Here is a 27,745-nt window from a genome sequence, read left to right on the forward strand (position 1 = left end):
TCGTAAGAGTCTTCTCCAGCACCACAGTTCGAAAGCATCAATTCTTCGGCGCTCAGCCTTCCTTATAGTCCAGCTCTCACAGCCATACATTACTACTGGGAAAACCATAGCCTTGATTAGACGGACCTTTGTCGGCAAGGTGATGTCTCTGCTTCTTACTATGCTGTCTAGGTTTGCCATAGCTTTCCTCCCAAGGAGCAAGCGTCTTTTAATGTCATGGCTACAGTCACCGTCTGCGGTGAGCTTGGAGCCCAAGAAAGTAAAATCTGTCACTGCTTCCATTTCTTCCCCTTCTATATGCCAGGAAGTGATGGGGCCAGATGCCATGATCTTCGTTTTTTTAATGTTGAGTTTCAAACCAGCTTTTGCACTCTCCTCTTTCACCCTCAACAAGAGGCTCTTGAGATCCTCTTCGCTTTCTGCTATTAGGGTGGTATCGTCTGCATATCGGAGGTTGTTGATAATTCTCCCAGCAATCTTAATTCCGACCTCTGATTCATCCAACCCGGCATTTCTCATGATGTACTCTGCATATAAGTTAAATAAGGAGGGTGACAATATGCAGCCTTGTCGTACTCCTTTCCCAATTTTGAACCAATCGGTTGTTCCATGTCTGGTTCTTACTGTTGCTTCTTGACCCTCGTATAGGTTTCTCAGGAGACAGGTAAGGTGGTCTGGTACTCCCATCACTTTAAGAATTTGCCACAGTTTGTTGTGATCCACACAATCAAAGGCTTTAGCGTAGTCAATGAAGCAGAAATAGACGTTTTTCTGGAATTCTCTTGCTTTCTCCATGATGCAGCGAATGTTGGCGATTTGATCTCTAGTTCCTCTGCCTCTTTGAAACCCAGCTTGTACTTCCGGTAGTTCTCGGTTCGCATACTGCTGAAGCCTAGCTTGTAGGATTTTGAGCATCACCTTGCTGGCATGTGAAATGAGCGCAATTGTGCGGTAGTTTGCACACTCTTTGGCGTTGCCCTTCTTTGGAATTGGAATGTAAACTGACCTTTTCCAGTCTTGTGGCCACTGTTGAGTGTTCCAGATTTGTTGACATATTGAATGCAGCACTTTAACAGCATCATCTTTTAGGATTTTAAATAGCTCGGCTGGAATACTGTCATCTCCGCTAGCTTTGTTGTTACTAATGCTTCCTAAGGCCCACTTGACTTCACTCTCGAGGATGTCCGGCTCAAGTTCAGTGACCGCACTATCATGGCTATCAGGGACATTCAGATCTTTCCTGTATAGTTCTTCTGTGTATTCTTGCCACCTCTTCTTAATCTCATCTGCTTCTGTTAGGTCCCTGCCTTCTTTGTCCTTTATCATGCCCGTCTTTACACAAAACGTTCCCTTGAGATCTCCAATTTTCTTGAAGAGATCTCTAGTCTTTCCCATTCTGTTGTTTTCCTCGATTTCTTTGCATTGTTCATTTAAGAAGGCCTTCTTATCTCTCCTTGCTATTCTCTGGAACTCTGCGTTCAGTTGGGTATATCTTCCCCTTTCTCCCTTGCTTTTCGCTTCCCTTCTTTCGTGAGCTACTTGTAAAGCCTCATCAGACAGCCACTTGGCTTTCTTGCATTTCTTTTTCTTTGGGATGGATTTCGTTGCTGCCTCCTGAACAATGTTACGGACCTCCGTCCATAGTTCCTCAGGCACTCTGTCTATCAGGTCTAATCCCTGAAATCTATTCCTCACCTCCACTGTATATTCATCAGGGATATGATTTAGGTCATACCTGAATGGTTTAGTGGTTTTCCCGACGTTCTTCAATTTAAGCCGAAATTTTGCAAGAAGCAGCTCATGATCTGAGCCACAGTCAGCTCCAGGTCTTGTTTTGACTGACTGTATGGAGCTTCTCCATCTTTGGCTGCAAAGGACATAATCAATCTGATTTCGATATTGACCATCTGGTGACGTCCATGTGTAGAGTCGCCTCTTGTGCTGTTGGAAAAGAGTGTTTGCTATGATCAGCATGTTCTCTTGGCAAAACTCTATTAGCTTTTGTCCTGCTTCATTTTGTACACCAAGGCCATGCCTGCCTGTTATCCCGGTGATTTCTTGATTTCCTACTTTAGCATTCCAATCCCCTATGATGAAGAGGACATCTTTTTTTGGTGTTAGTTCTAGAAGGTGTTGTAGGTCTTCATAGAACCGATCAACCTCAGCTTCTTCGGCCTCAGTGGTTGGGGCATAGACTTGAATTACTGTGATGTTGAATGGTTTGCCTTGGATTCGTACTGAGATCATTCTATCATTGTTAAGATTGTACCCCAGTACTGCTTTTCCCACCCTTTTGTTGACTATGAGTGCTACTCCATTTCTTCTAAGGGATTCTTGCCCACAATAGTAGATCTGATGGTCACCTGAATTAAATTCGCCCATGCCTGTCCATTAAGTCAGTCATTTCTCTGTGGATGTAGAGTTTTCAACTGGGGTGCTGGTTTGGGTGAGATGTGTTCCAGGTTTCCCAACTGCCCCTAATAAAAAAGTCAACTTGGTGAGAATACATTTCTCCCTATTATGAAATAAGAGCGAGTCCTCAGTTTATTCCCTTTGGGACTGACCTAGATTTCTATTCAAACTCTAGAAAACTGGACATAAACAACACACGTGTTTGTGTGTGACCCTTTCCTTACCTTGGTGTGCTGAGTGGGACACGTCCACGCGTAAAGACACAGTTTTTACTATACCCTACTATATCCAATGTTAGAAAACTGCAAGCTATCTTTCTTTGTATCAGGCAGCACTTTAAGTTGCAGTTGAGTTCAAGTAACTGTGAAATTCATTTTTTTATAGAGCTAAAACATCTGACACATTTGTTATACTTTAAAAAAAAAGTAGCCCCAAAGGTGTATTTTGCCGTTCTGTCTGCACAAGGGAAGCTTCCATCATCATGGCTGGGATGTAAAAACTCTTTTTGAAAATATAGCAAGCCAATAAGAAGCCCCCACTCTTGAGGCTGGATCCATGATCTGTCTTCCACAAGAAGAAAATGCCTTTTGTGAGAGGACAGGCTGCCCAATTTTGGGGGATTCCCCTCCTTCCCCACTACTGCTCCCCCCACGGAGCAGGGCTTCCTGAATCTGTGTAGCATTTTCAGGGGGCTGGAGATTGCTGTGGGAAGGGCAGGGGTGTGGGAGTCCAATTCAGCCAGCAGTTAGGCCAGTGTAAACCTGGATCTGACCGTAGGCACAGGGGCTGTGGCTCCACGGTAGAGCACGTACTTCGTATGCAGATGGCCCTGGCATCTCCAGGATAAAAGGGTCACAGCAAGCAGGGCCTGAGAAGCTGGCCAGTCATTGCCTGTGGGAGTAGGCAAGACTGAGTTAACGGACCGACAATCCTCCTCCACCGGGCAGCTTCGTATGTTGGCACCATCACCTTCTGACATGGAGAAGGGAGCCCTGGCAATTTTCTGAGCATGCCTCCGCGCCACCATTAGAAGTGAACAGATGTGAAATCAAAAGTGAAATTAAGAGCGTGTGGGCATGTGTGTGTGTGTGGGGGCGAAACTAGAATAGCCCCCCCAAACTGGCACATCTCCAGATGTCTTGTAACACAATGATGGGGTTTGTGGCACAACACGTCTGGGGAGCGCCAGGTCTGGGAAGGCTGAACCAGAGGGATAAAACCATTTCCAGATTGCCCAACAGCAAGGGTTAAAGAGCGGACGTCGAATTGGGAGTAAATGGCTGATGTTAAGAGGGCTCCCAGGTGTGGTCAGGTCCCATCGTGGGAAGGAAGGCAGGCACAGGGCAGCGTGGTGGTTTTCAAGTCCCTGTGCAATGCATTCACGGAGCCTGCTGGGTGCTGACGTGGGCAGAGGAGGCCGTCCGCCTCAGGAGAAGCAAAGCACCAGCTGTTCCACGAACCAGCCTCCCCCGTTTGCCCTTTGGCTGGCCACTTGCTTCTGGCAAGCCTTCCTCCGGCCAGCAATCACCCCAGTCCAGCCAAGGGCACATCCCTCCCTTCTCTCTGGGCGTCTGCCTGGAAGCCAGGCCTCCGCAAGGGGTCAGTCTCCAGGCACGAGTGCGAGCAGCCTGGAAAGGGGGACTGGGGCTCAGGCGGTCGCACATGTTGCGGCAGCTGCTGCAGGCCGAGTCCATCCAGCTCAGTCTTGCTGACACTGGCTGCCAGCAGTTCTCTGGGGTCTCAGTAGGGTGATCGCTTACACACGGCCGAAGCATCACCAAAAAAGGGGGCACAAATTCGCATGACATTTGCACATGCTAACCTCACCGTCGCAGGGAAGTCTGGGGCCAGGTGGCCTGTCCAGGAGCTCACTGCGGGTGGGGCGCTCCAAGGCCCTGGCCGGCTCTCCCTTCTGAGGGGGCGTCCTCTTTACACCTCAGCTGGCCTGGGCAGCCCTGCCAACGGAGGATGGTCCTCTGTGAAGCGGGACACCTGCCCGTCCGAGGTCTCGGGCAGAGGGGTCTTTCCCAGCCCCGCCTGGGGGTCCTGGGGCTGAACCTGGGACCTTCCGCATGCCGAGGGGTCCCGAGCCACGGCCCTTCCCCTTGGCAGCCCAAGGCGCTATAGGGCCTGGTGGGCAAGGGGTGGCCCTTGGCGGGCGGCTGCCTGGGCCTCCAGGCAGGCTGGTGCCGCGGCCCAGAGGGCGCCCGTGAGGCGGGCCCCCGTCTGCCCGCGCACCGCGAAGCCCGGCGCCAGCGGGGCCCCGCGCCTGGCGCGCCAACGGGGCAGCCCGCCGCTCCCTTCCCGCCGGCACCCTCCAGGCACGGGGCACCCTCCCGCCGGCACCCTCCACAACGCCCACCGGCCCCAGCCGGCACGGCCGTGGGCTGGCGGGCGCCGCGGTCCGACCAGCCGGACGGGGCTGGCCCAGGGCGGGCAATGCCGCTCCGGCTGTCCTGCGGCACCGGCGTGTGCGCCGTGCCGGAGTCCGCCGTTCCCTCCCGAGGCTCGGAGCGCCGCGCCCGCGGGCCCCGGCGCTCTGCTAGGGCAGCTGCGTCTTCCACGCGTCCTCCGGGCCCGGCGGCAAACCCCACTGGCCCGCCTGACTTGCTCCCCGCGGCTCTGCCGGGCGCCAGGCCGGCCGCCTTCCCCGGCGACGCGCCGCCACGGCAGGCCGCGGGCGCGCCCGCCCCGCTCTCGGCCGCCCGGCCGGCCGCCCTCTCCCGGTCGCGCGCGGGACCGGCCGGGCGACCCCCGCTCTCCGGGGGGCCGCAGGGAGGCGCCAGCCGGGCAGCGCTCGCGAAGCCAGCGCGGGCTGCGAGGAGCGCCCGCCGCGGCGAGGGGCCGGGGCGCCTCCCTCCCGCGCGGGCGGCGGCGCTGTGCGCGCCCGCTGCCCTGGCGCTGCGGACCGGCGCCCGAGGAACGGCGAGCCCTCGCCGCCCTGCGCGCCAGGGCGCCGCGCGGCTCCTGCGCCGCGGACTGGGGCGCGCGGGCCTCCCTGGCCGGGAGGCGGGCAGCCCGCCAGCCCCTCGCGCGGGCCGCTTGCCCGCCCCTCCGCGGCCGGGCCCCGCGGGGCTGCGAGCCCTGGCGGCGGCAGGCGCGGCGCCGAGCGCGGCCAGCGTGCACGCCGGGCCGCGCGGGAGGCCGTGCGCAGCTGCCGCTGCAGTGCCCGCCCCCGGCCCCCGGCCAGGCCTGCCTGCTTTTGCGGAAGGGACCCGCGTCCCTCTCCTGCCCGCCCGCGCCCGCCCCCGCCCCGCGGTGGGCGTCGCCCACCCCAGTATTCTTGCCATGAAAACTAAATGGATCAGTACAACCAGAGATATGTCGGTATACCCTCGGAAGATGGGACTCCCAGGTCGGAAGATCGTCAAAAGGCTACTGGGGAGGAACAGAGGATAAGTTCAACTAGCCCCAGATGTGATGACGCAGCTAGCTCAAAGCAGAACGGACGGCTAGCGGCCGACAGGGCTGGTGGTGAACGACGAATCCGATGTTCTAAAGATCAACACACCATAGGAACCTGGAATGTAAGATCTATGAGCCAGGGCAAATTGGATGTGGTTACTGGGGAGATGTCAAGATTAAATCTAGACATTTTGGGTGTCAGTGAACTGAAATGGACTGGAATGGGCCACTTCACATCAGATGACCACCAGATAAAATGGAGAGGAGGAGGATAATGTAAGCCGCCTTGGGTTCCTTGCAAGAGGAAAAAAGGCGGGATATAAATGCAACAACAACAACAATAGGAAGGACAAGAGACCTCTTCCAGAAAATTAGAAACATCTGAGGTAAATTCCAGGCAAAAATGGGTATGATCCAAAACAAAGATGGCAAGGACCTAACAGAAGCAGAAGAGATCAAGAAAAGGTGGCAAGAATATACGGAAGATCTGTATAGGCAGGATAATAATATCGGGGATAGATTTGACGGTGTGGTCAGTGAGCTAGAGCCGGACATCCTGAAGAGCGAGGTTGAATGGGCCTTAAGAAGCATTGCTAATAACAAGGCAGCAGGAGATGATGGTATCCCAGCTGAGCTGTTTAAAATCTTGCAAGATGATGCTGTCAAGGTGATGCATGCCATATGCCAGCAATTTGGAAAACACAAGAATGGCCAACAGATTGGAAAAAATCAACTTATATCCCCATACCAAAAAAGGGAAGCACCAAAGAATGTTCAAACTATCAAACAGTGGCACTTATTTCACATGCCAGTAAGGTAATGCTCAAGATCTTGCAAGGTAGACTCCAGCAATTCATGGAATGAGACTTGCCAGATGTACAAGCTGGGTTTCGAAAAGGCAGAGGAACTAGAGACCAAATTGCCAATATCTGCTGGATAATGGAGAAAGCCAGGGAGTTTCAGAAAAACATCTATTTCTGTTTTATTGACTATTCTAAAGCCTTTGACTGTGTGGATCATAACAAATTGTTGTTGTTGTTGTTGTTGTTGTTATTAAATTTATTAATCGCCCATCTGGCTGGTCACCCAGCCACTCTGGGCGATGTACAGCATATAATAAAACAGTTTAAAACAATAAAATTCTACAATAAAAACGTTTTCTAAAATACCCTAACCCACCCCCAAATGCTTGCCTGAACAACCATGTTTTTAATGCACGGCGGAAGCTCATTAAAGAGGGGGCATGGCGGAGTTCCCTAGGGAAGGAGTTCCACAGAGTGGGGCCACCACAGAAAATTGTGGCAAGTTCTTGGTGGCATGGGGATACCAAGTCATCTTGTCTGCCTCCTGAGGAATCTGTATAACGACCAAGTAGCAACAGTAAGAACAGACCACGGAACAACGGACTGGTTTAAGATTGGGAAAGGAGTACGGCAGGGTTGTATACTCTCACCCTACCTATTCAACCTGCACGCAGAACACATCATGCGACGTGCTGGGCTTGATGAAGCCAAGGCTGGAGTTAAAATCTCTGGAAGAAACATTAAAAATCTCCGATATGCAGATGATACCACTTTGATGGCTGAAAGCGAGGAGGAGCTGAGGAACCTCATGACAAAGGTGAAAGAAGAAAGTGCAAAAGCTGGGTTGCAGTTCAACCTCAAAAAACCCCAAGATTATGGCAACCAGCTTGATTGATAACTGGCAAATAGAGGGAGAAAACGTGGAGGCAGTGACAGACTTTGTCTTTGTAGGCGCAAAGATTACTGCAGACGCTGACTGCAGCCAGGAAATCAGAAGACGTTTACTTCTTGGGAGGAGAGCAATGACAAATCTTGATAAAATAGTGAAGAGCAGAGACATCACACTGACAACAAAGAGCAGAGACATCACACTGACAACAAAGGTCCGCATAGTGAAAGCAGTGGTATTCCCCGTAGTAACCTATGGCCGCGAGAGCTGGACCATAAGGAAGGCTGAGCGAAGGAAAATAGATGCTTTTGAACTGTGGTGCTGGAGGAAAATTCTGAGTGCCTTGGACTGCAAGGAGATCAACCCAGTCCATACTCCAGGAAATAAAGCCAGACTGCTCACTTGAGGGAAGGATATTAAAGGCAAAACTGAAGTACTTTGGCCACATAATGAGATGACAGGATACCCTGGAGAAGATGCTGATGCTAGGGAAAGTGGAAGGCAAAAGGAAGAGGGTCCGACCAAGGGCAAGGTGGATGGATGATATTCTGGAGGTGACAGGCTCGACCTTGGGGGAGCTGGGGGTGGTGATGGCCGACAGGAAGCTCTGGCGTGGGCTGGTCCATCAAGTCACGAAGAGTCGGAAGCGACTGACCGAATAAACAACAACAACAACAGTCCCAGACCCACAGCCCTCCTCTTGGAAACCTCTTGGAAACCCCCTCCCTTTCCCAAATCTGCGCAGCAACAGTAGAGGCCTGGAGAGTGAAGCAGCTGTGGTTTGCTTTCAGGATTGCTTTTATTTATCAATGTACAGAAATGAAACCCACGGGCCTTGAAAGCCCCCGCCCCACCCTGCGGCTCCTTAATGCAACACCAAAAAGGGAACACAACCCCACCCAGTTCCCCAACATATCACCATAGAAACGATCAATAATAAATAGCACAAGGCGGCAGAACCCAGAAGGGGGGTGGCTGGCTGCTCTGAGAAGGATCGGACCCCCCTTCCCCCGCTTTGCATAAATAACGATGTAGAAAACAACGAGAAAAATCATGGCAGGTAACAACGACAACAAAAAGCTGCGTTGAGTGACAAGCTGGGTTAAGAGAACTATAATTACAGGCTCCTCCAGCTGTAAACAACCGGATGGAAACCGCTGGAACCGTTAGCCTTCCATGCTTTGATGCCCCCTCCCTTGCCCCCAATCCAAGGCATACGAAGGAGTTTACAGCCGCAGGGTAACACTATCAGATCAAGGGGTCAACACATGTTCAGCAAACACCATTTCCACCACTGAGGGTCCTATATTTTAATTATCAAGAGGTGCCTGGAACAACCTGGAAGCTCAGCATGTGCCCCCTTCCACTTCCTAAGTGTGGCAGTGGCACTAAATTCAAGAACTCAACTCCTTCTGTCTGGGGCCTTGGCTGCCCTCATTTCTAGCCCATCTTTTATTAATCCAAACAGAACATGACTCAAGTGTACCAGAAGCCCCACACCTTGAGGTCTGGGAACATGCCAGTGCTTGTTAGGATATGCTTAACTTGTACGCAATGGCCAAAGTGTGCGTGCTGCAATTTTGTTTTTACTAATTTTATTAATTTCATATTGGCTCGTGTGGTATTTATTTTAAATTGGAAGCTACCTTGTAAAGTGTGGGGAAAATGCAGAATGTTATATTGGTCACAGAATTTAGTTTCTGGAGCATGTCATATTATTTATTCATTATTTTTTTTTAAGAGCAAGTGTCTAGTCCGTAGTGTTGTAAAGATATGAGTGTGTGTGTGTGTGTGTGTGTGTGTGCAATGCCTGCTAAAATCTCAGAAGTGCAGCGGGGTTGATGAATGAGGCTTCTGGTGATGAGAGCTTGCATGCCCTGTGAAACTTGTTACCCCACCTAAGCAGAATAAACTAAGGAAAATTAGAGAAATCGTGTAAACTGGATTGAGCTGTCTAGTTTATACAGGTCAGTTTCCTCAATGTAGAGGAATGTAGAGCTTAATTAGGCTTCTTTCTTAGCTGTTCCCTTCATGCCCTGCTTGTGAGCTTCCTGGAGGCATCTGGCTGGCTACTGTTAGAAAGAGGATGCTGAATTTGATGGACAGGTAAGAAAGGCCAGTTACCTGTGTGGAATTCACAATAACTTGGCCTTTTGCTGGACGAGATTTGACAGTCTTACTGCACAAACACCTAATGGACTGCAATGGATGCAGATGATTTCAGAACCTCACCTGCAGATCAAGGCATCTCCTGGGTGGAATGAGAGCACACCCCTTTCCCACCTCCTCATGGAGTGCATTGGTGTTTCCGAATGCGTGCAAATAAATTATTTTTCCATCTGAATTGAAACAGACTGTTACTCTTGAATGCCCACCACAGAGGAGAGATTTGCTGTGTTCACATGTAACTCTACGCCATGATTAACGTTAACCACAGTTTATTGGTTTAGCCATGACTTGTCTTGCAGAAGAGCAAACAAACTGCGACGTATTGCCCCTATCTCTGGTTTGTTTCTGTTCCGCCCATTTTGCCAGCCTTCAGAGTGGTCTCATTTCCAGGCTGCTCTTGCTGGACACCTGTGCTTCAGGACAGACAGCAACACAAACAAGCCAGGGATAAGCCACAGTTCTGGGTTCAGACATCATGACAAGCCATGGTTTAAACTGGCCAGGCTTTGTGAGCCAACAACAAACCATGGCTTCTGTTTGTGGTTTGTAGCTGGTTAACAAACCATGGTTTGTTTACGGAGATGGGTTCAGCCCCAACAAGCCGGATTTCAACAACCACACAGTGGCTTAACTTTACGTGCGAACCGGGCCGTTATGTGACAAAAGCCACATTTGGCTCACAGGCAGACGGGAAGGCAGCCACGTGGGCATAATCCACCATGAGGACCTCCTGAGCAAGCCTCGTTAAAGTAGGAGAGCAGCTTTAATGGGACTAGCACAGGAGGGGGACCTGAGCACTCCTGCTCTGCAGCAGTTTAAGTGAAGGCAACAACCTTCATTTTCCAAGTGGACGAAACAGCACGTGAAGGGACGAGCACTGAGGCTACACTGGCGTAACCACATTCCTCACAGCACTTCTCACTGCGATGGGCACACTGGCGGGAGTGGCGCGGGAGGGAAAGAGGAATACTGCATTTCCCCCCGGTGACAAGATATTGCTGCTTGAGTGCTGAGAAAATGCAAGATCTTCACAGCTAAAGTGCTTCACTGAGGGGAAGATACCCGAATCCTGCACAACAACCCCACGTAGTCTGGAAAGCTAATAAAGGCAACCTTCCCCCCCTTTCAGATGTATTATTCCACACACACCCCGACCCCACTCAGTTGAATTGGGCCCTGTGCTGAAAGGCAAATGTCTGCAGAAAATAGCTCCCTCTTCTGTCACTGTCGGATGGCGCTAGAGAGCTGATTCCATGTGTCGTGGCTCTCCAGTTGGGCAGCTGAAGGGATCCCTCCCCCCATGCCCACGCCTGTCCCTTCCCTCAAGTCCTTTCTCAAAAAACAAAAGAGTCTTTGCAATGCCAAATGTGTCCTCTGGCGTTTGTCTCCAGTTGGCACGGACGGCGTTACCCATGGGGACCTGCCCCACAATGCTCCAGGGTGCTGGCGATTTCCCAAGGGGGCGAAAAACCGAGGTCTGTCCTTCACCTTCCGTAATGCCCAGTGCCTGCATGTCCCAGGGGGGCTCTTTGGCCTGACCCCTCCAATTGATCCGCTGTTCCCTCTGCTGCGGCAGGGTGGAGTCAGATGATCACCTGCAAACAGGAGAGAGATTATGAGGCAGGCAGCTAGGACTAAGAGACAGATGCTGGAGAAGCCAAAAGGGGGAGAATGGGGCAGAGTTAAAGAGTTTTGCTGTGCAAACACTTTGAAGGTGAGCATTCTCCAAATGTTCAAATATTCGGCAAATATCTGATATACAATGATTTTGCAGTAGCAGTGGGTTTTTGACAGCTGACATGCAATAGTATGTAGTACATTTTTGTACAGATTTCATTCACTCATTTTTAACCAGGCTGGAATGATCCCCTTAAATAGGCAGCTTAAACCAAGATGGCCAAATCTACTTTTCCATCCTGCCACCTGCATATTCAAATTTCAATGTCAAAATGTATATTGCAAAATTTGAAATGTCAGGTTTTGAATACTTTTGAAAATGTCTTTTCAGGGGGGGGGGAATAGTTCATAGGGCATGAGAGATTCTGTCCCCAGATCTGTATTGAAATGCCAATTCTTATGGGTAACTCTAAGGTTGGCTACCCTTACTCCCAGAGAAAACAGCACCTGTGGAATTTCTGACTGCCACGCTTCTCCGAAAAGCTGAGCAGGCCCAAGAGGAATAAAGTTGGCAGCTGCTGCCGTAATACTTCCCTGTGGAAGGGATTAATGGAGATAGCAGCCATGACCATGCAACATCTCACGTGCTAGGCTGGCCCCAACAGCCGCCCATCCTGCCAACAAGACCCTCTCCGTTCTGCCATTTTCCATCACCCAGATTACCCCCAGCTAACCCGCAAAGGAGAAAGAGCTTATCCAGCGTCCCAAACAACGCCCAGCAGAGCCGAATTCTCAAAAAGCACCGGAAGCAAAAGCTGGCCTCTGCCCCAGCCACGCCAGAAGCAAAGCAGCACCAGATCTTGAGCTGACCCCTTCACCCTTGGAAAAGTGGGTAGCAGTGAGTCAGAAACGAGCGGATTACCTTCAGATAACCAGCTTATTCTCCCCGAGTCTAACAATGAATGGGCTGTCCTGGAAAAATGAATGAATGAGGCTGCAGTAAGAACGTGAGTGTGCCTGCCGGGGAGATGCTCCCCCTTCAAGGAGGTGAGGACCTGCAGGGCAGTGTATGGCGTGTTTCCCATGAAGCTGCCTTAAAAAGTAGCCAGCCCACTGGGTCATCAACACATCTGAAGGGCCCCAGGCTGGGGAAGGCTAGCTGATATTGTGACTGGCTCTCCAGAGTTTCAGGCAGGGGTTGTGTTCCCTGCAAACCTTTTTGAAGGTGGAGATGTTAAGGGATTGGACCTGGGACTTTCTGTCTGGGAGGGAGGTACTCGACAAGTGACAATACATGGTCTCTTTCTGCACAGCTTCCTTTGGCTGTTTTCAGTGGTTAATTTATAAAAAGTTCTGGGCTTGAGCCTTTCTGGATCATCTACCTCCTGGTTGCTTTAAGAATCTGTACAAAGGACACTCTGCCCATGGCCAGAGGGATCCATTTCTCCAGCCAGCACGTGCTTAGAAAAGAAAATAATCCTCGGTACAGTCGTTAGTGCAGAGCATTCTGCACAGAGGGTTAATGGAACGCTGGGATGCTTTGGGGGCCAGTCACATAGCACCGTTTTCCCATGTCCAAACCTGGATACTGGGCTGTCGTCCCGAAAGCAACTGCCTACAGACATACATTTATTTTCTATACCGCCCAAGAGCTGAACTCTCTGGGCGATTCACAAAAATTAAAACCACAAGGTGCAGCATCAAAAAATATAAAACATGGAAGCTTAAAACCACAGTATAAAGCAGGCCCCATAAATGGCCCTGATCCCTTCCCCGCTTTCTCCTTCTCCCATCCATCGTCCCCAACCCTCCCTCCAAGGGAATTCCAAGCCCAGGCTGCCCTCTCCACCTGAAGTGGCAGCCAAATCAGATGCTCTAGCGAGCGCACTCTCTCCTGCCAGTGCTCTGCCCTTCTCACTCTGGGCCCTTGAGGGACAAAAGCCCCTGATTAAAGAGAGTGCACATCCTGGGGGACCTGGAGAACATCCAACTGCGAGAGGGTCAGCCAGTGCCCATAACGAGACATCCCCTCTCCCCGCCCTCCCCACAACCACCTCAGGTCCGCCAAATGCACATCCCAAACTGACAACGAGTAGCACACTCAGTACATTAACTTGTGTCATAATACTACAAATTGAGTCGCCGCCATTCCGTCTGTCAGTAGCAAACCTCCCCCTGCCCCACTCCCACAACTCTGCATCAGCCTTAGTCATCTTTTGTTTTGCAAAAACACTTCTACGGGGTGTTTGCACGCAACGGTGGCATTTGGCAGCAAATCATGGATTAATTTGCAGGGACACACGCCATGTGCAAACCACTTCCAGTTTCCAGAAAAAACATACGAATGAGGCATTCGTAGGCTATTTACTGTGACATCTGAACCTGGGCACTTTGGGTCGTTCATGGCTTAAACCACCCAACGTTAACCTCTAGTTTGTTCTTGGGTAAACCCATGATTTGCTGCTGAATGCTGCCGTTACGTGTGAACAAGGGCACAGAGCCCCTCTCCCACCATCAATGTCTGCTCTGAGGCTTTAATTACCGAAGTCCCTTTCCTTCACGCGAATATAACTCGAGTCATTTCCCTTTCTGCACTGCTCACTGCACTGGCTGAGTGCACCCCCCTGCCCCCCGGGAACCCCCTAGTATTCTCCTACCTGTGAATGGCGGTACAAAGGGGATTCCTCGCCTCGTCTCCTCCCCAAGCCCATGGAAGCCTCCCGGTTGCGGGGGGGATCCTTGGGGCAGGACACATGGGGCAAGCCCAGGCTCCCGCATTCCAGACCCGCTATTTCTTCATCTTGCTCTGGCTGACTCATTACCCCTCTTTGCGCACGGGGCCACAGTGGTGCATCTGGGGAGTGTTGCCAGCTTGAGAGGTTGGAGTACATGCTGCATTCATTCGTCTCCCTGGCAAGAGGCTTTTCCTGCACTAGTTTTACAAGACCCAAAGGTCTCGCAAAACCTTTGTAACGCTCTTTACATTAAATGCAGGTTAGAAAGGAACACAGTTGTCCCACAGTTTGTCATACACAGCTAAACATGAGCCTTGCCAGCATGGCAGCCGGCAGGCTGAGCTCCGATCAGAGCTTTAACGCTGCTCGTCATCTTTGTATCCCAGCCTTTAACCACACAATAACCCTGCGAGGCAGACTAGGCCTAGACGGTGACTGGCCCAAGGTTACCCTGCTGAACATTATGGCTCATCAGGGATGTGAACCCGGGTCTCCCCAGCAAAAGTCCAACCAACTAGCCGCAATGACCTCCTCCTTTGCCATCTCACTATTCCAGACCTGTTAGTTCTTCCTAATAAGTTGGGTGTCATTGTACCGTGAGCTACTGCTCTTTGGGGCTTTACACAGACTGGATCAGCAGAGTGGCCAGCATCGCTGGACCCTCCTTGGGGGTCTGGCCGGGGGGGCTGTCTCCTAAGCAGCTCCTGCGCTTTAAGTAATTCCCCACGACACCTCTGCTGTTGTGGGAACAAGGCCTTCCTTTTCTTGGGCTTGAGCGTCCTTGGCAATCAGCTTCACTGGGCGACCACGAGTGCTGGCGTTAAGGGAGAGGGAGTAGGGAAAAGAAACCCGATCCACTTTCTCTGCACCACACATACATCTTATGGGTCCCGGGGCCAAACTGGTTGCAATGCTAATTGCATGAATGCAATTAGCGCGCACTTTTAAAAACACTGTGTTTAGCAGTTGTGGGGAGGGGCGGTGAGCAGTATCAGGATTGTATGAGTTGGGAGGGGGGAATTTACCCCCCCCCACACACACACACACACACTGCAGTCCCAACCCAAAATTCCCAGGCTATTTGCATTGGGAGGGAAGCCTCCCTTGGGGTCCCCTTCTGCCCACTTTGAGTTTTAGGAGGGCAGTGAAGCCTTATTTTTTTTTATTTTTGCTTTGCTTTTAGAATTTGTAACCTCCTGCTTTGGCCCTGTATTTTTTAAACTTAACTGAGGGGGTGTATTAGTTTGTTTTTTACTATTTGTATTGGCTTAATGGTTGGATCCAGATGTAGTCAGAGTAGACCCATCAAAATCAGTGGGCCTTACATTAGTCATGATTAGCTGAAGTCTAAATCCCACTGATTTCAACAGGTCTGCTCTTAAGTATGAGTAAATCTGGATCCAACCCTTTGTCTTTCAGTCTGGAAGCCATTTTGGTGGGCTTTTCGGGGGCTGAAAGGAAGGGCACAAATTTGCTTAAAAATTTAAAGAAAGTTAATTGTACCGATGGGGCAACCGAGGCTGTAAGAATAGTGACTTCTTCATGGCCTATCAACGCGTTCATGAGTCAGCAAGGATGGGAACCCAGCTCCAAGTCACGGGTCGCACTGGCTCTCAATGCCTGGATCCAAAGAGCGTCATGATCTATGCTCCTTCCGTGTTCATACCGCATCCCATTTCCCCTGGATGCCCCCACCCCCCACCCCGATCTGTGAACCTGCTCCATAACACCTGTCCCTTTCAGGATCCTTTTTGGGGCGAGGCGCAAGAGTTGTTCAGAGACGACACTGGCCACCAAGCCGTCCTGCCTGCTCACCTCCTGTTGGTCGTCTGCCATTGTAAGCCATTTGGGCTTTACTCCGTTGCTGACCAGTGGCTTTTGCTCGGGAACGAGGCAGGCGTAGGGGGGCTCCGCAGCCTCGGCCCCCACGCTCTCCGAAACCGTCTTCACTTCCGAGGGACTGGGCTTCTGCTCGGGGATACGGGCGACACGGAACCTGACCAAAAGACCCAAGCACATGATGCATCACACGCACCGACCGATGCACACCGATCCGACACGACATCAAGCAACAAGGAGGGCCATGGAGAAGGAATCAGGGGATGCGGCGGTTGCCCGGCGGAAGCAGACGGGGAGATGCAACATGCAGAGCTGCTCGCTCCAGAGGGCACGTGAGCCGAGCCGCATGGCACACGGGGGAGGGGGGCTCAAGCCCATCCAAACCAACCTGTGGGAACTACGCTACGGGCTGGGCACTTCTCAGGCACAATCAAGGCGTCCACTCTGACCTGTGAAGGGCGTTGTGGGCTGTGTCTTTTAGGAGCCTCTTCTGATAAGACCAGGGAGCTAACTGGGCCCACCCATGTAGCCGATCATGCACTAGAACTTGTGTTTGTTTCTGGAGAAGCGGGGAGTAATCTGGAAGTCGGGGGTATATCCACCCCCCCCTTGTCATGGTCAGATCACTATCTGGTGACGTTAGACTTCTCGGTTCCACAACCCCTCCGCAGGGGTGGAGGACCCATTAAAATGGTCCGCCCCAGGCATCTTATGGATCCGAATGGATTCCTGAACGCGCTTGGGGATTCTCTGGAGCACACCAATGGCCACTCGGTCGAGACCCTGGTGGGTGGCTGGAATGCCGCAATCACTGGGGCGAAACGCCCTCTCCCCCTGAACAGGGCTCAGACTGCACCATGGTTCAATCCGCAGTTACGAGCTCTGAAACAGGAGGTGAGACGGCTAGAGCACTGGCGGCGGAAGTCTCGCTCCAAAGACGATCAGACACGGGCTAGAGCTGTATCTTCAGCCTATCATGTGGCGGTGAAGGCAGCAAAAAAGGAGTATTATGCTGCCTCCATCGCGTCTGCAGAGTGCTGCCCCAGGAGGCTGTTCCAAGTGGTCCGGAGCCTGGTCGGTCCTGTGGCTCCGGAACCACTGGAGCATTCTAAGGCCTCCTGTGAGGCCTCGGCAAGGCACTTTGCAGATAAAATTGATCAGATTAGGTGTGTTACTCTGCACGCTGTGGATACAGTTAGTGAGCAAGAGGCGGCCTGTGGCAAACCAGTTTTATGGGATCGGTTCCAGCTTCTTCCTCCTGATGAAGTGGACAAGGTGCTTTCATCTGTAAGGCCGACCACCTGCTTACTTGATCCTTGCCCATCTTGGCTCATTATGAGCTGCAGAGAGAGACTGGGTGAGGGGATCAAGGTGGTGGTGAACGCCTCCCTTGAGGAGGGAGTGATGCCATCAGCCCTCAAGGAGGCAGTGATAAGACCGCTCTTAAAGAAGCCCTCCTTGGATCCTCAAGTTCTGAACAACTTTCGCCCAGTCTCAAATCTGCCATTTTTGGGCAAGGTGATTGAGCGGGTGGTGGCGGTGCAGTTGAAGGCACACTTGGAAGAAACTGATTATCTAGACCCATTTCAGTCGGGCTTCAGGCCTGGGCATGGGACAGAAACGGCCTTGGTCGCCTTGGTGGATGATATGAGGAGGGCTCTGGATAGGGGTGAATGCTCCTTCCTTGTTCTCCTCGACCTCTCAGCGGCTTTTGATACCGTTGACCACGGTATCCTCCTGGACCGCCTGGAGGGGTTGGGCATTGGAGACACTGTATTGCGGTGGTTCCGGTCCTTCCTTTCCGGCAGGTACCAGAGGGTAGCACTGGGAGAGGAGGTTTCGGACCCGTGGCCACTTACTTGTGGGGTGCCACAGGGTTCCATCCTCTCCCCGATGCTATTTAACGTCTATGTGAAGCCACTGGGGGCTATCATCAGGAGGTTTGGGGTGCAGTGTCATCAATATGCGGATGACACGCAGCTCTACCTCTCATTCAAATCTTCACCAAGGTTGGCCGTAGAATCCCTGTCCAAATGTCTGGAGACGGTGAGTGGCTGGATGGGGAGGAATAAGCTGAAGCTCAACCCTGACAAGACCAAGGTACTTTTGGTGGGAGACAAGAGGAGGCTGGGGGATGTTGACCTGGTGTTGAATGGGGTACGGCTACCCTTGAAAGACCAGGTCCGCAGCCTGGGGGTCATTTTGGACTCCCAGCTGTCCATGGAGGCTCAGGTGTCAGCTGTGAGCCGGACAGCGCTGTATCAACTCCATCTGATACGGTGGCTGCGCCCCTTCCTTCCCGACCATCTGCTCCCATCGGTAGTACATGCCCTGGTCTCCTCTCGTTTAGACTACTGTAATGCGCTCTACGTGGGGTTACCCTTGAAGACGGTTCGGAAACTGCAGCTGGTACAGAACGCGGCGGCTCGCCTGATTAAAGGCAGCCGCCAGCGAGATCACATCACTCCAGTGCTGAAGGAGTTGCACTGGTTACCAGTTGTTTTCCGGGTCAAATTCAAGGTGTTGGTTTTGACCTTTAAAACCCTATATGGTTCCGGCCCAGCCTATCTTAAGGAGCGCCTCCAGCAACACCAGACAGGCCGCTTAACAAGATCAGCCTCAGATGGCCTTCTCTCTGTCCCATCAGCCAGGACAGCTAGACTGGTGGGGACGAGGGAGAGGGCCTTCTCTGTGGTGGCCCCCACTCTGTGGAACTCCCTCCCTAGGGAACTCCGTCATGCCCCCTCTTTAATGAGCTTCCGTCGTGCATTAAAAACGTGGTTGTTCAGGCAGGCATTTGGGGTGGGTTAGGGTATTGAAAAAAAAAAAATTATGGTAAAATTTTATTGTTTTAAATTGTTTTATGGTGGGTTGTACATCGCCCAGAGTGGCTGGGTGACCAGTCAGATGGGCGATTAATAAATTTAATAAATAAAATAAATTAAAAGCAGCTGCCGGCAACATCACATCACTCCAGTGCTGAAGGAGTGGCACTGGTTACCAGTTGTTTTCCAGGCCAAATTCAAGGTGTTGGTTTTGACCTTTAAAACCCTATATGGTTCCGGCCCAGCCTATCTTAAGGAGCGCCTCCAGCAACACCAGACAGGCCGCTTAACAAGATCAGCCTCGGATGGCCTTCTCTCTGTCCCATCAGCCAGGACAGCTAGACTGGTGGGGACGAGGGAGAGGGCCTTTTCTGTGGTGGCCCCCACTCTGTGGAACTCCCTCCCTAGGGAACTCCGCCATGCCCCCTCTTTAATGAGCTTCCGCCGTGCATTAAAAACTTGGTTGTTCAGGCAGGCATTTGGGGTGGGTTAGGGTATTTAGAAAATGTTTTTATTGTAGAATTTTATTGTTTTAAACTGTTTTATTATATGCTGTACATCGCCCAGAGTGGCTGAGTGACCAGCCAGATGGGCGAGTAATGAATTTAAAAAATAAATAAATAAATCTCAAGCTCGGGCCCAAATCCAGCCCGCCAGGAATGCCATTTGGCCCTCTGGGGTTCCCCATCCAGAAGCCTTGTCCCCCAAGCACCAATCATTGGGTGGTTTCCCAGGGTATGTGCAATTTCCCCCCAGCCCATTCTAAAAGGTGGAAATGCCACTCCCGAGGCTTCGTTATTGGCAGGAAGAGCTTTGACCTAAATGTGCTGGCATTTGGGCCTCGCCCCTTTTGCCTTCCGCCCTGCCCACCACTGCAATGCGGCCCCTGAGAGCCATTTCTTCAGAATGGGATTCGGCCCACAGGTGAAAGCAGTTCTACACCCCTGCTATAAGACAGCTTTCCCTGTCCTCCAGAGGTGTTGGACCGCAACTCCCATGGGAGCTGCAGTCCAACACCTCTGGAGGACACCCAGATAGGGAAGGCTACTATAGCAGCATTTGGCTGAGAAGACCCTAATCTGAGCCCCCTCTGCCAGGGAGGTCAGAACTGCATCTGGAGCGGAAGAGATGCCGCATCGCCTTCTCGTCCCCACTTCCCCCACCTGCTTTCACAGGGCACGGTCCATGCAGTTTCAAGCCTATCCTCACAGCCTTGAGGGCTAGAAACTTGACTTTTTTTGTTAAAACAGAGAGAGAGAGAGAGAGAGAGGGAGAGGGAGGCAGGCAGTTCTCAGGATGCTGAATTCTGCGCTCGGTACCAGTTTCTGAGCTGGTGTGGCATGGTCACAACAACACAGAGAGACCTCTTTCGTGGCTTACCTGCCCACAGAAAGGATGGTGATCTCTCCGGGCCTGCCGAGTTTACATCCCGGCTTTGCTGGCTTGGTGGTGGGGCCACCAGGGATGACGGCAGAGACAGCAGCGACAGCTTCCGTCGAGGGCAGCACCTCCGGCCACTTCTTCTGGCTACATCGGGTGCAGGTGGGGCCGGAGCGGGTGGCTAAGCCTTGGACGGTGTGAAGGTGGTGCTGGTGCCGGCAGATGTGGGGAAACTGAGGCAGGAGATGCAACCTAAGAGGGAGAGACAGGGAAGGCCATGGTGAGGGAAGGCAGGAGATCACCCAAGGGGCGTCCCACGGATTTGCTACCCTGATTGCAAAATTTCAACCGGTAACGTTGTTGCAGATTTTTCAGAACTTCAGTCATGACTAACTGAAGTACCATTCATTTCAATGGGTCTACTCTATGTAGGACCTTAGATAGCTCTTTTGGAGTTCTGACTGAAACCCGGATTCAACGCCCCACTGACATGGGAGCCCCCAGTTTCCACTGCCCTGTTCCTTGAATTGCTGCACTGCAGACAGAAACGTAATGAGTGAATCTGGTTGTCAAACTATCGCACTGCCTTCCCCAACCTGGTGTCCTCCAGATGTTTTTGATGACAACTCCCAGAACTCCTGACTAATGGCGATGCTGGCTGAGGCTGATGGGAGTTGAAGTCCAAAACCTCTGAAGGGCACCAGGCTCGGGAAGGCTGGTACAGTGGGTAGAGACTGTCGGACTAGGGCAGGGTAGCCAAACCTTTTGGTACCTTGGGCACATTTGGCAGTTAGAGACATTGTCCTGGGCACCACCACAAAATGGCTGCTATAGAAGGCATGGCTAGTCACAAGGGACACATACCCTGCCCCGAAGACTAAGAATAAGGCAGAGGTGGGGGTCTGAAGCCCAACACACTGAACAACTCCTTTGAACCCACAGTTTTCAGTGCCAATGGAAACCTATTTGTTATTTTTTTTAAAAAAGTGGGAAGGGTTGGTACCTTGTTGGGCACCAAGAAAGGTGTCTCGGGAGACACTGGTGCTTGAGAGCATCATGTTGGCTACCCATGGGCAGGTTTGAATCCCCACTCAGCCATGAAGCTCTCAGCCTAGATGACTTCACAGGGTTGTTGTAAGGACAAAATGCTTGTGCATGGGAGAACCGTGAATCCCCTGCTAAATTTCTGACAGGCAGAATCCTGCTCGGCAACCCCGCACACGCTCGCCTCCTCCCCCCACCCCCCAACACAAGGGTGCCTCCCCGAGGCATGAGCTGCTAAAACCAAAATGTGTTTGACTCTAACTCTGAGGTGCTGCAAAAACAAAACAAAGATATGTGTGGGGGGGTGGGCGGGGAAGGGGGCTTGGACTGGGGACAGGGGAAAGGTCTGGATAATGAGTGAAAGAGAAGCCAAAGCTCGTACTTGTTCACAGGCTTGTAGATGGGTTGCACAATCTGTTTGCTGTGATAATCCTTCAACATCTCCTCCAGGACTGCAGCATTCTCTGTTGGCAAGAAAGAGAGACAAATAAAATCCATTAGAAAAAAAAAGGAGGCAGAGAGCCTTGTCCCAGGAAACTGCTTTTCAATGAGGCAACCTACTAGTCCTCATTAAGGTAGGAAACCTGTGTCTGGATTGTACTACTTAAGACTGCAGGTGGGGGCACCTATGGTGGGGGCACTGCTGCACATGGCTTCTCCATACCAAAAGAAAAGAAGAAAGAAAAGTCTAATGTCAGAGGAACGAGATCTAGCCAACCTTTTTCTTCCACATGATAGTTGTCTATGTGGAGGGTATTATTATTATTATTATTATTATTATTATTATTATTATTGGCATGGGGGTCGGGGGGACATTCCCCCAGTCAAATACAGACACAGGTGTACCACTTGAATGAGGCCCATGATACATGTAGCTGCAGGAGATCCATAATTTGATCTCTCATGTCTTGTTTCACCTGAATGTAGTCTTTTCCCCAGGACAAATGGCTGCTCTGGGGATGGGGAAAGGTGGTCTGTGTGGTTTGGATCATAAAAAATTCCCAGCATGTTGGGAATTCTAGGATTTTTTCTGTCTAAATATGCACAGGATTGTGCCCTGATTCTGCAGCTGAGCTGTCACCTCTCCAACCCAGAAGGGTGGAACTTGAAACCATAGTTCCACAGGAGGCATGCCATTACTAACCCACCGCCACACACCAGCAATGGGATCAACCCCATAGCTATTTTACAAAGTAAGCATCTGTGTCAACAGGAGGATCTATCTTCTAGTTTCATGTATTTGCTTTTATTTAGTTTATTTCATTTTATTATATTTTTTAAGCAACTGGAGGACATTCCAGTTTCATTAATGACTACATGCTGGTTGATGCGTGTATGTCCATCAGAAAGGGCGAACCTTTTTTATTCCTTGAAAAGCGCTACAGATATTGATATAATAGACACCATCCACCAAAAGGTTAAGGAATTTCAGGCGGCAGGGGGCGGGGGAGATTAAGAGCATCCCTTTGAAATCAACAGGACTTAATGCTCAGTTTTGGCTAAATCACACCCAACCATATCAGATGGAAAAAGCGGCGCCTCCCTCTCCCCACGCAGGGCTCACCCTTCTTCTCCGTGATCAGACGCACAAGGACTCCAATGGTGTCTTCATTGGCATCTTCTATTCTGTATGTAGAACTGCTCCCTAAGGAGGAGGTTGAAGTACAACATGAACGTTTGAGTCCCAGGCTCAGTCCCTGCCTGAAACCTAGAAAAACCCCTGGGGAGCCGCTGCTGCCAATCAGTGTCAACAATACTGGGCTAGATGGACCAAGGATCTGATTCTGTATAAGGCATTTCCTATGTTCCCATGAGGCAGATTTAGGTTCCCACAATGGGGCTGGTGAAAGTGGACTTCCTTGCTCCCTCCTCTTCCCCACGGCGGTAACTCCAGCCCCCTGAAAATGTTACACAGAGGGTCAGGGGACCCTGCTGAATGGGCTGACCTGTAGTTTGGGGGCAAGGGGGGATCCCCCAAAATTGGGTGTAGGCACCTTCTGTGAGTGGAGCCCTTCTGCTAGCGGAAGGTAGACCCTGGATCCAACCAGTTAATACCCCATCATGTAACACCTAGTTAATACCCTGTCATGCAACCAGCTCAGTGTACAATCCAGTTCAGAGGAATCCCAGCTGGATTTTTAAAAGGTTTAGATCCTTTGAAGTTTACAAAAAGGCGAAGGACAATGCGCACTTTAAGCAGCAAGAGCATTTGCTACATGTAGGCCAGGGCTCTCTAGGGTAAGCACCTTAACAGGCGATGGAGAAACACATCAGTCAACAGAACAGGGAGCCACTGACCATTGGTGCTCCGCGCCAGCATGCAGCGCATGTTCTCACAGGTTTACAAAAACACACCTCTGCTTCTGGTTTTATGGAATTTACCACTGCCATTGCCAGCAGATATATCAGCCTTCCCAATGGCTGCTAGTCGGAAGGCTCTAGCTACCTCCAGTGTCAGGGGCAGTGAGCCTGTGTACACCAGTTGCTGGGGAAGATGGGCAGGAGGGTGCTGTTGCACTCATGTCCTGTTTGAGGGTTTCCTGTGGGCAGCTGGTTGGCCACTATGTGAATAGAATGCTGGACTAGATGGGCCCTTGGTCTGATCCAGCATCAGGTGTTAGATTACAACTCCCAGAATCTCCCAGCCAGCTACGTAGCTCAACACATCTGGAAAGCACCAGGTTGGGGAAGGCGTGTGTGTGTGTGTGTGTGTGTATGCCTGCCATATGATGTGTGAGTCAACCATTACGAATGCCCAGGGATGAGCGAACGAGTGATGTTCAAGATCACCAGGATTCTCTAAACATCATCTTGCCGCTCGTCTTGTGCCCAATTCCCGTTTGCTCGGTTTGGGTGAATGGGAAACTCACAAAAATCTAGCAGCCAACGAATGGGAGATTTATGCAAATCTGCACAAATTTGCCCACATTTTCTAATTTGCCCAAATTTCCTCCATAGATGAAGGTGGGGCTGATCCAGTCTATGGAGGAAATCTGCGCAGAGTGGGAAATTCGCACAAATCGAACTGGGAATCGGGAACGAGATGAACGTGAGCATGTGTTCGGCAATTTGCAAGTATTTTCGGCGGACACGTGCTCACATTCACGTTCAGAGCTTCGAACAGGGCACGCTCGCATGTTTTGCGAGCCAGAGCAAAACTCTCACACATAAAAACATTTCTAGTTTGCTTATTCTTTTTGTGAATAATTTTGTTCTCCCGCTTTTCTATTGGCAACAACACAACACATTCAGAAGACAGCCAGTGGAAGACAAAGCACATACAAAGTGGAAGGACAGCTGCCGTGTTAGGAGGAGCGTTGGAAGAAATCCTGATCTACTCAGTAGCAACAATCTTCCTGCTGGAATGGGTAACTGTCATGAGAAAAGCAGCCAATGATGGAGCTGGACTTATTTCCCCAAGGCAGACGTTGAAGGCTCCCCACACCTGGCACCCTCCAGATGTTTTGGGCTACAACTCCCATCACCCCCAGCCAGCATGGCCCATGGTCATAATTATGGGAATTGTGGTCCAAAACATCTGGAGGGCGCCAGGTTGCCTGCCATTGCTGTAGATGGTGCCGGGCGGGATAGATCACTGTTTGGGCTCAGTGTAAGGGAGACAACAAAAAATAATTACTCAGCGATGGTGTAAGTGACCTGCACACGCATGAGCTGCATCCCACTGCATTTTTATCCGGGTCCTGACGGCCTGTGTTCAAACCATCTCTGCCACACTAACAGTGCTGTGTCCGTCTTCAGGCTATGACAGGACGCGCACGCTCATCTGTCCCGCTGCCGTCCCCACTGCATTTGGCAGCCAGAAGGTGCCGCTGTTGCCCAGAAAGTGCACAAAGTGCAGGGTTCAGGTGTCTCCGCAAGGGAGCTTGCCACGTTACTCCAAGGGGACCGGCGTCTTGAGTTACACCATTACAGCTGAATAAAGCGTGCCAGAGAGAAGCCAGTGGCCAAAAATATCATGATTAGTGATGGCTCCAGGAACTCTTTTTTTTTTTTTTTGAGACGAGGAAGACGGGAAAGAGGGATTTGTGCCTCTTTCTGCGGTTCTGGGTATCAAACAAAAGGGAGGGAGAATGACGTCAGAAGAAGATAAGAAGAGCTATGGTGGATCAGGCCAAAGGTCCATCTAGTCCAACATTGTGCAAGACAACGTGCAGTGTGTTCCTAGATGGGGATGAACACAAGGCTTGTTCTCACGTGGGAGATGTGAGAATTCCCCCTTCATGTAAATTCTCCTTTCACAGAATCACCGTAGGCAAAGGAAACGGACGCAAGGCACGTGCCTGCGACATCTTTAGGGGTGCTGCCCCGTGTGTGATATTTATTGCATTTGGACCCTGTCCTCCCTGTAAGGAATGCCACATGGCGCACAGAAGGCTCTCCCATTCTCTCCTGCCCAACAACTACCCTGTGAGGTAGACTGAAGCAGAGAGAGAGAAAGAAAGAGAGAGAGAGAGAGAGAGAGAGAGAGGCTGGGCCTTTTGTGCTGAGGTGCCACAACTCCGGCACACTCTCCCAGCTGAAATTCATCAGGCTCCCTTCCTTGTGCCTCTTTCACCAGAAGTGAAGACCCTTCCACTGCAACGGGCTGTTAGACTGCAGCATTGGATGTATTGCTGCCAGTTTCAAAGGACCGGCTGTTGCTAGATGCCTGCTTTTTGTGTTCTTTTTAAATGTCGGTTGTATGGTATGTGTCTTGCTATTGTTTTTAGCAGTCCATCGCTTTCCTTACAGCAGCCCTCTTCCCCTCTCAGGCATCATAGTAGCCATGGCCACAGGAGCCTCAGTCAGGCTTTTCAGAATTTACATGGTGCTAACTGTCACAAAATCATTGCTGGTGGAGGCTGGCGAGGGAAAGGGAAAGAGGGATGAGAAGGGAGCTGGGCAGACCAGAGACCCGCAGGGCCCCATTGGGCACCTGCGAGAGTAGGCCACAGCCCCGGTGGCTGTAACCCAGCCAACCCAGCTCCCACAATGGCTCGGCATTATGGGAGTTGCAGTCCAACACAATGCACCAGGTCAGGGAAGGCAGCTGTAACCCATCAGGCCCCAGCCACCTGTCTTTGACAACTGCGACCTGCTTGCCTGGGACTATTTCAGAGGCGATAAGAGTTCCCCTGCTTTTAAAAGCTGGGTACAAGGAGGTAGCTACATTTTACAAATGAAGGATTCCGGAATCTTGGGAAAGGCGCCTCTGAGCATGTGCAAAGTGCCTCCCCCCCACCTCCAAGGGGAAATAAGCTTTCCCAAAAGATGACGTAAGGCCAACATTTCCTTTGGGAATGGAAACCCAGCACAGAGCACTGTCCAGAGACTGCAAGGCTGCTCTGGGGATCTGGTGCCCAGTGTCTCACCCACAGTCTCCCTGCCCAGGTGGCACCTGAGAAATGCCCTGGGGTGGGACAGTCACCCAACTGAGGGGAAGAGACCTTGGCCTGGGGCCTGCCCTGCATTTGCAAAGGGCCTGGGCGACTGACACACCCCTGGGCAACCCGGCGGAATGTGACCTGCAACAAGGTGCCACTGGGAGCCCCCCCTCCCCCCGGTCTGCTAAGAAATAAAGCGGGGTGCAACATGCGGTCCCTCGGCCTTTTTTATGCCCACCCCCTGGTGCTGAATTTGCTGCGGTTGTGGCAAAACCTAGCAATGTCGTTTGACAGCAACATCAGCCCTGCTGTCGCATTTGGCGGCACGGCAGTGGCGGAGGTGACCCCCCGCCCCCCGGTGGGTTCTGCGTGGGGGAATTTGTACTCCAGAGTTGCCCACCCCCGAACCAAAGCAACTCCCCTGACGTGGTTTCTAGTGGCGTGTTTTAGGTTTCCGTCTAGTTTGGCTCTGAGTGGGGCTGCTCAGTGTAAAAAAGAGTTTTCCCCAAACTGTGAGCAAATGTTTCCTTGCTTTGAATGGAATATCCTGCTTGTCGTTGGCCAAACGGGCAGAAAAAGGAGGTACAGGAAGAATTTCTGAAGAAGCAGAGAAGCTACGGAACTGGCAGCCTCCGCAGACCTTCCTGGGTAAGCAGTGACCTCAAAGGGGGAATAAAACCAGACGCAGGCCGTCCGCTGGCTCCAGGCCGGCAGCGTTAGCGGAACAGAGGCCGCCCGTGCCAAAGCTCCTTCCTCCGGCCCTCCCCAGCTTCGCAGGCAGTGCTGGCTGTGGAGTCCTGCTGCTCACAGAAGGGGGCCTTGCAGGCGGAGGGGCCCAGGGCCGCTCTGCCTGCGCGCCCACTTCACGGGAGCTACTCACGCTACCCAAGCAGCCCCAGCGACCCCCCCGGCTCGTTTAGAGGAGGGCTGGGAAGGCGGCTGAAGCCTGGGAGGCCGTTGGAGCACCCCCGTGGCTCGGCAGCTGGCTGAGTTCATCTCCCAGGCCTGGAGCCTGCGACTGCATCACCCGTCCACTCCTCAGCATCTGGAGCAACCTTCCCCAGCCTGGTGCCCCCCAGGTCTTGGACTGCAACTCCCATCATCCTCAGCCAACCCCCATGTCATATTCCCCAAGCCCAGTGGCTCTTACTGAGGGTGGCAGGATGCTGAGAACTGCAGGGGCAGGCACACAGAACCTAGTAAAGGAACTCAGGTTTGGCAAGGTCTGCCAACGAAACTGGAC

The 27,745-nt window shown here is 51.7% G+C and overlaps 2 protein-coding genes across 2 annotated transcripts in view; both read right to left on the minus strand.

Annotated features, from left to right (window-relative positions):
* Positions 1-7,561, minus strand: part of LOC146349291 (uncharacterized) — a 22,598-nt gene extending 15,037 nt beyond the window's left edge. The window contains exons 1-3 of the mRNA XM_084842394.1: positions 4,235-7,561; positions 2,364-2,477; positions 1,736-1,941 (exon numbers count right to left, since the gene is read on the minus strand). Of these exons, the coding sequence (XP_084698520.1) occupies positions 4,281-5,702 (1,422 nt within the window). The 5' untranslated portion in view covers positions 5,703-7,561 and the 3' untranslated portion in view covers positions 1,736-1,941; positions 2,364-2,477; positions 4,235-4,280. The remainder of the gene's footprint in view (positions 1-1,735; positions 1,942-2,363; positions 2,478-4,234) is intronic.
* Positions 7,562-8,287: 726 nt separating this feature from the next.
* The window catches only part of RELT (RELT TNF receptor), an 82,332-nt gene continuing 62,874 nt past the window's right edge, over positions 8,288-27,745 (minus strand). The window contains exons 7-11 of the mRNA XM_084842408.1: positions 22,683-22,763; positions 21,501-21,582; positions 20,075-20,326; positions 15,846-16,026; positions 8,288-11,273 (exon numbers count right to left, since the gene is read on the minus strand). Coding sequence (XP_084698534.1) covers positions 11,262-11,273; positions 15,846-16,026; positions 20,075-20,326; positions 21,501-21,582; positions 22,683-22,763 — 608 coding nt within the window. The 3' untranslated portion in view covers positions 8,288-11,261. The remainder of the gene's footprint in view (positions 11,274-15,845; positions 16,027-20,074; positions 20,327-21,500; positions 21,583-22,682; positions 22,764-27,745) is intronic.

Source organism: Heloderma suspectum, chromosome 3 (genome assembly GCF_057233095.1).
Source record: "Heloderma suspectum isolate Gila_16-S chromosome 3, 16-S_ref, whole genome shotgun sequence".
Classification (NCBI taxonomy): Eukaryota; Metazoa; Chordata; class Lepidosauria; order Squamata; family Helodermatidae; genus Heloderma; species Heloderma suspectum.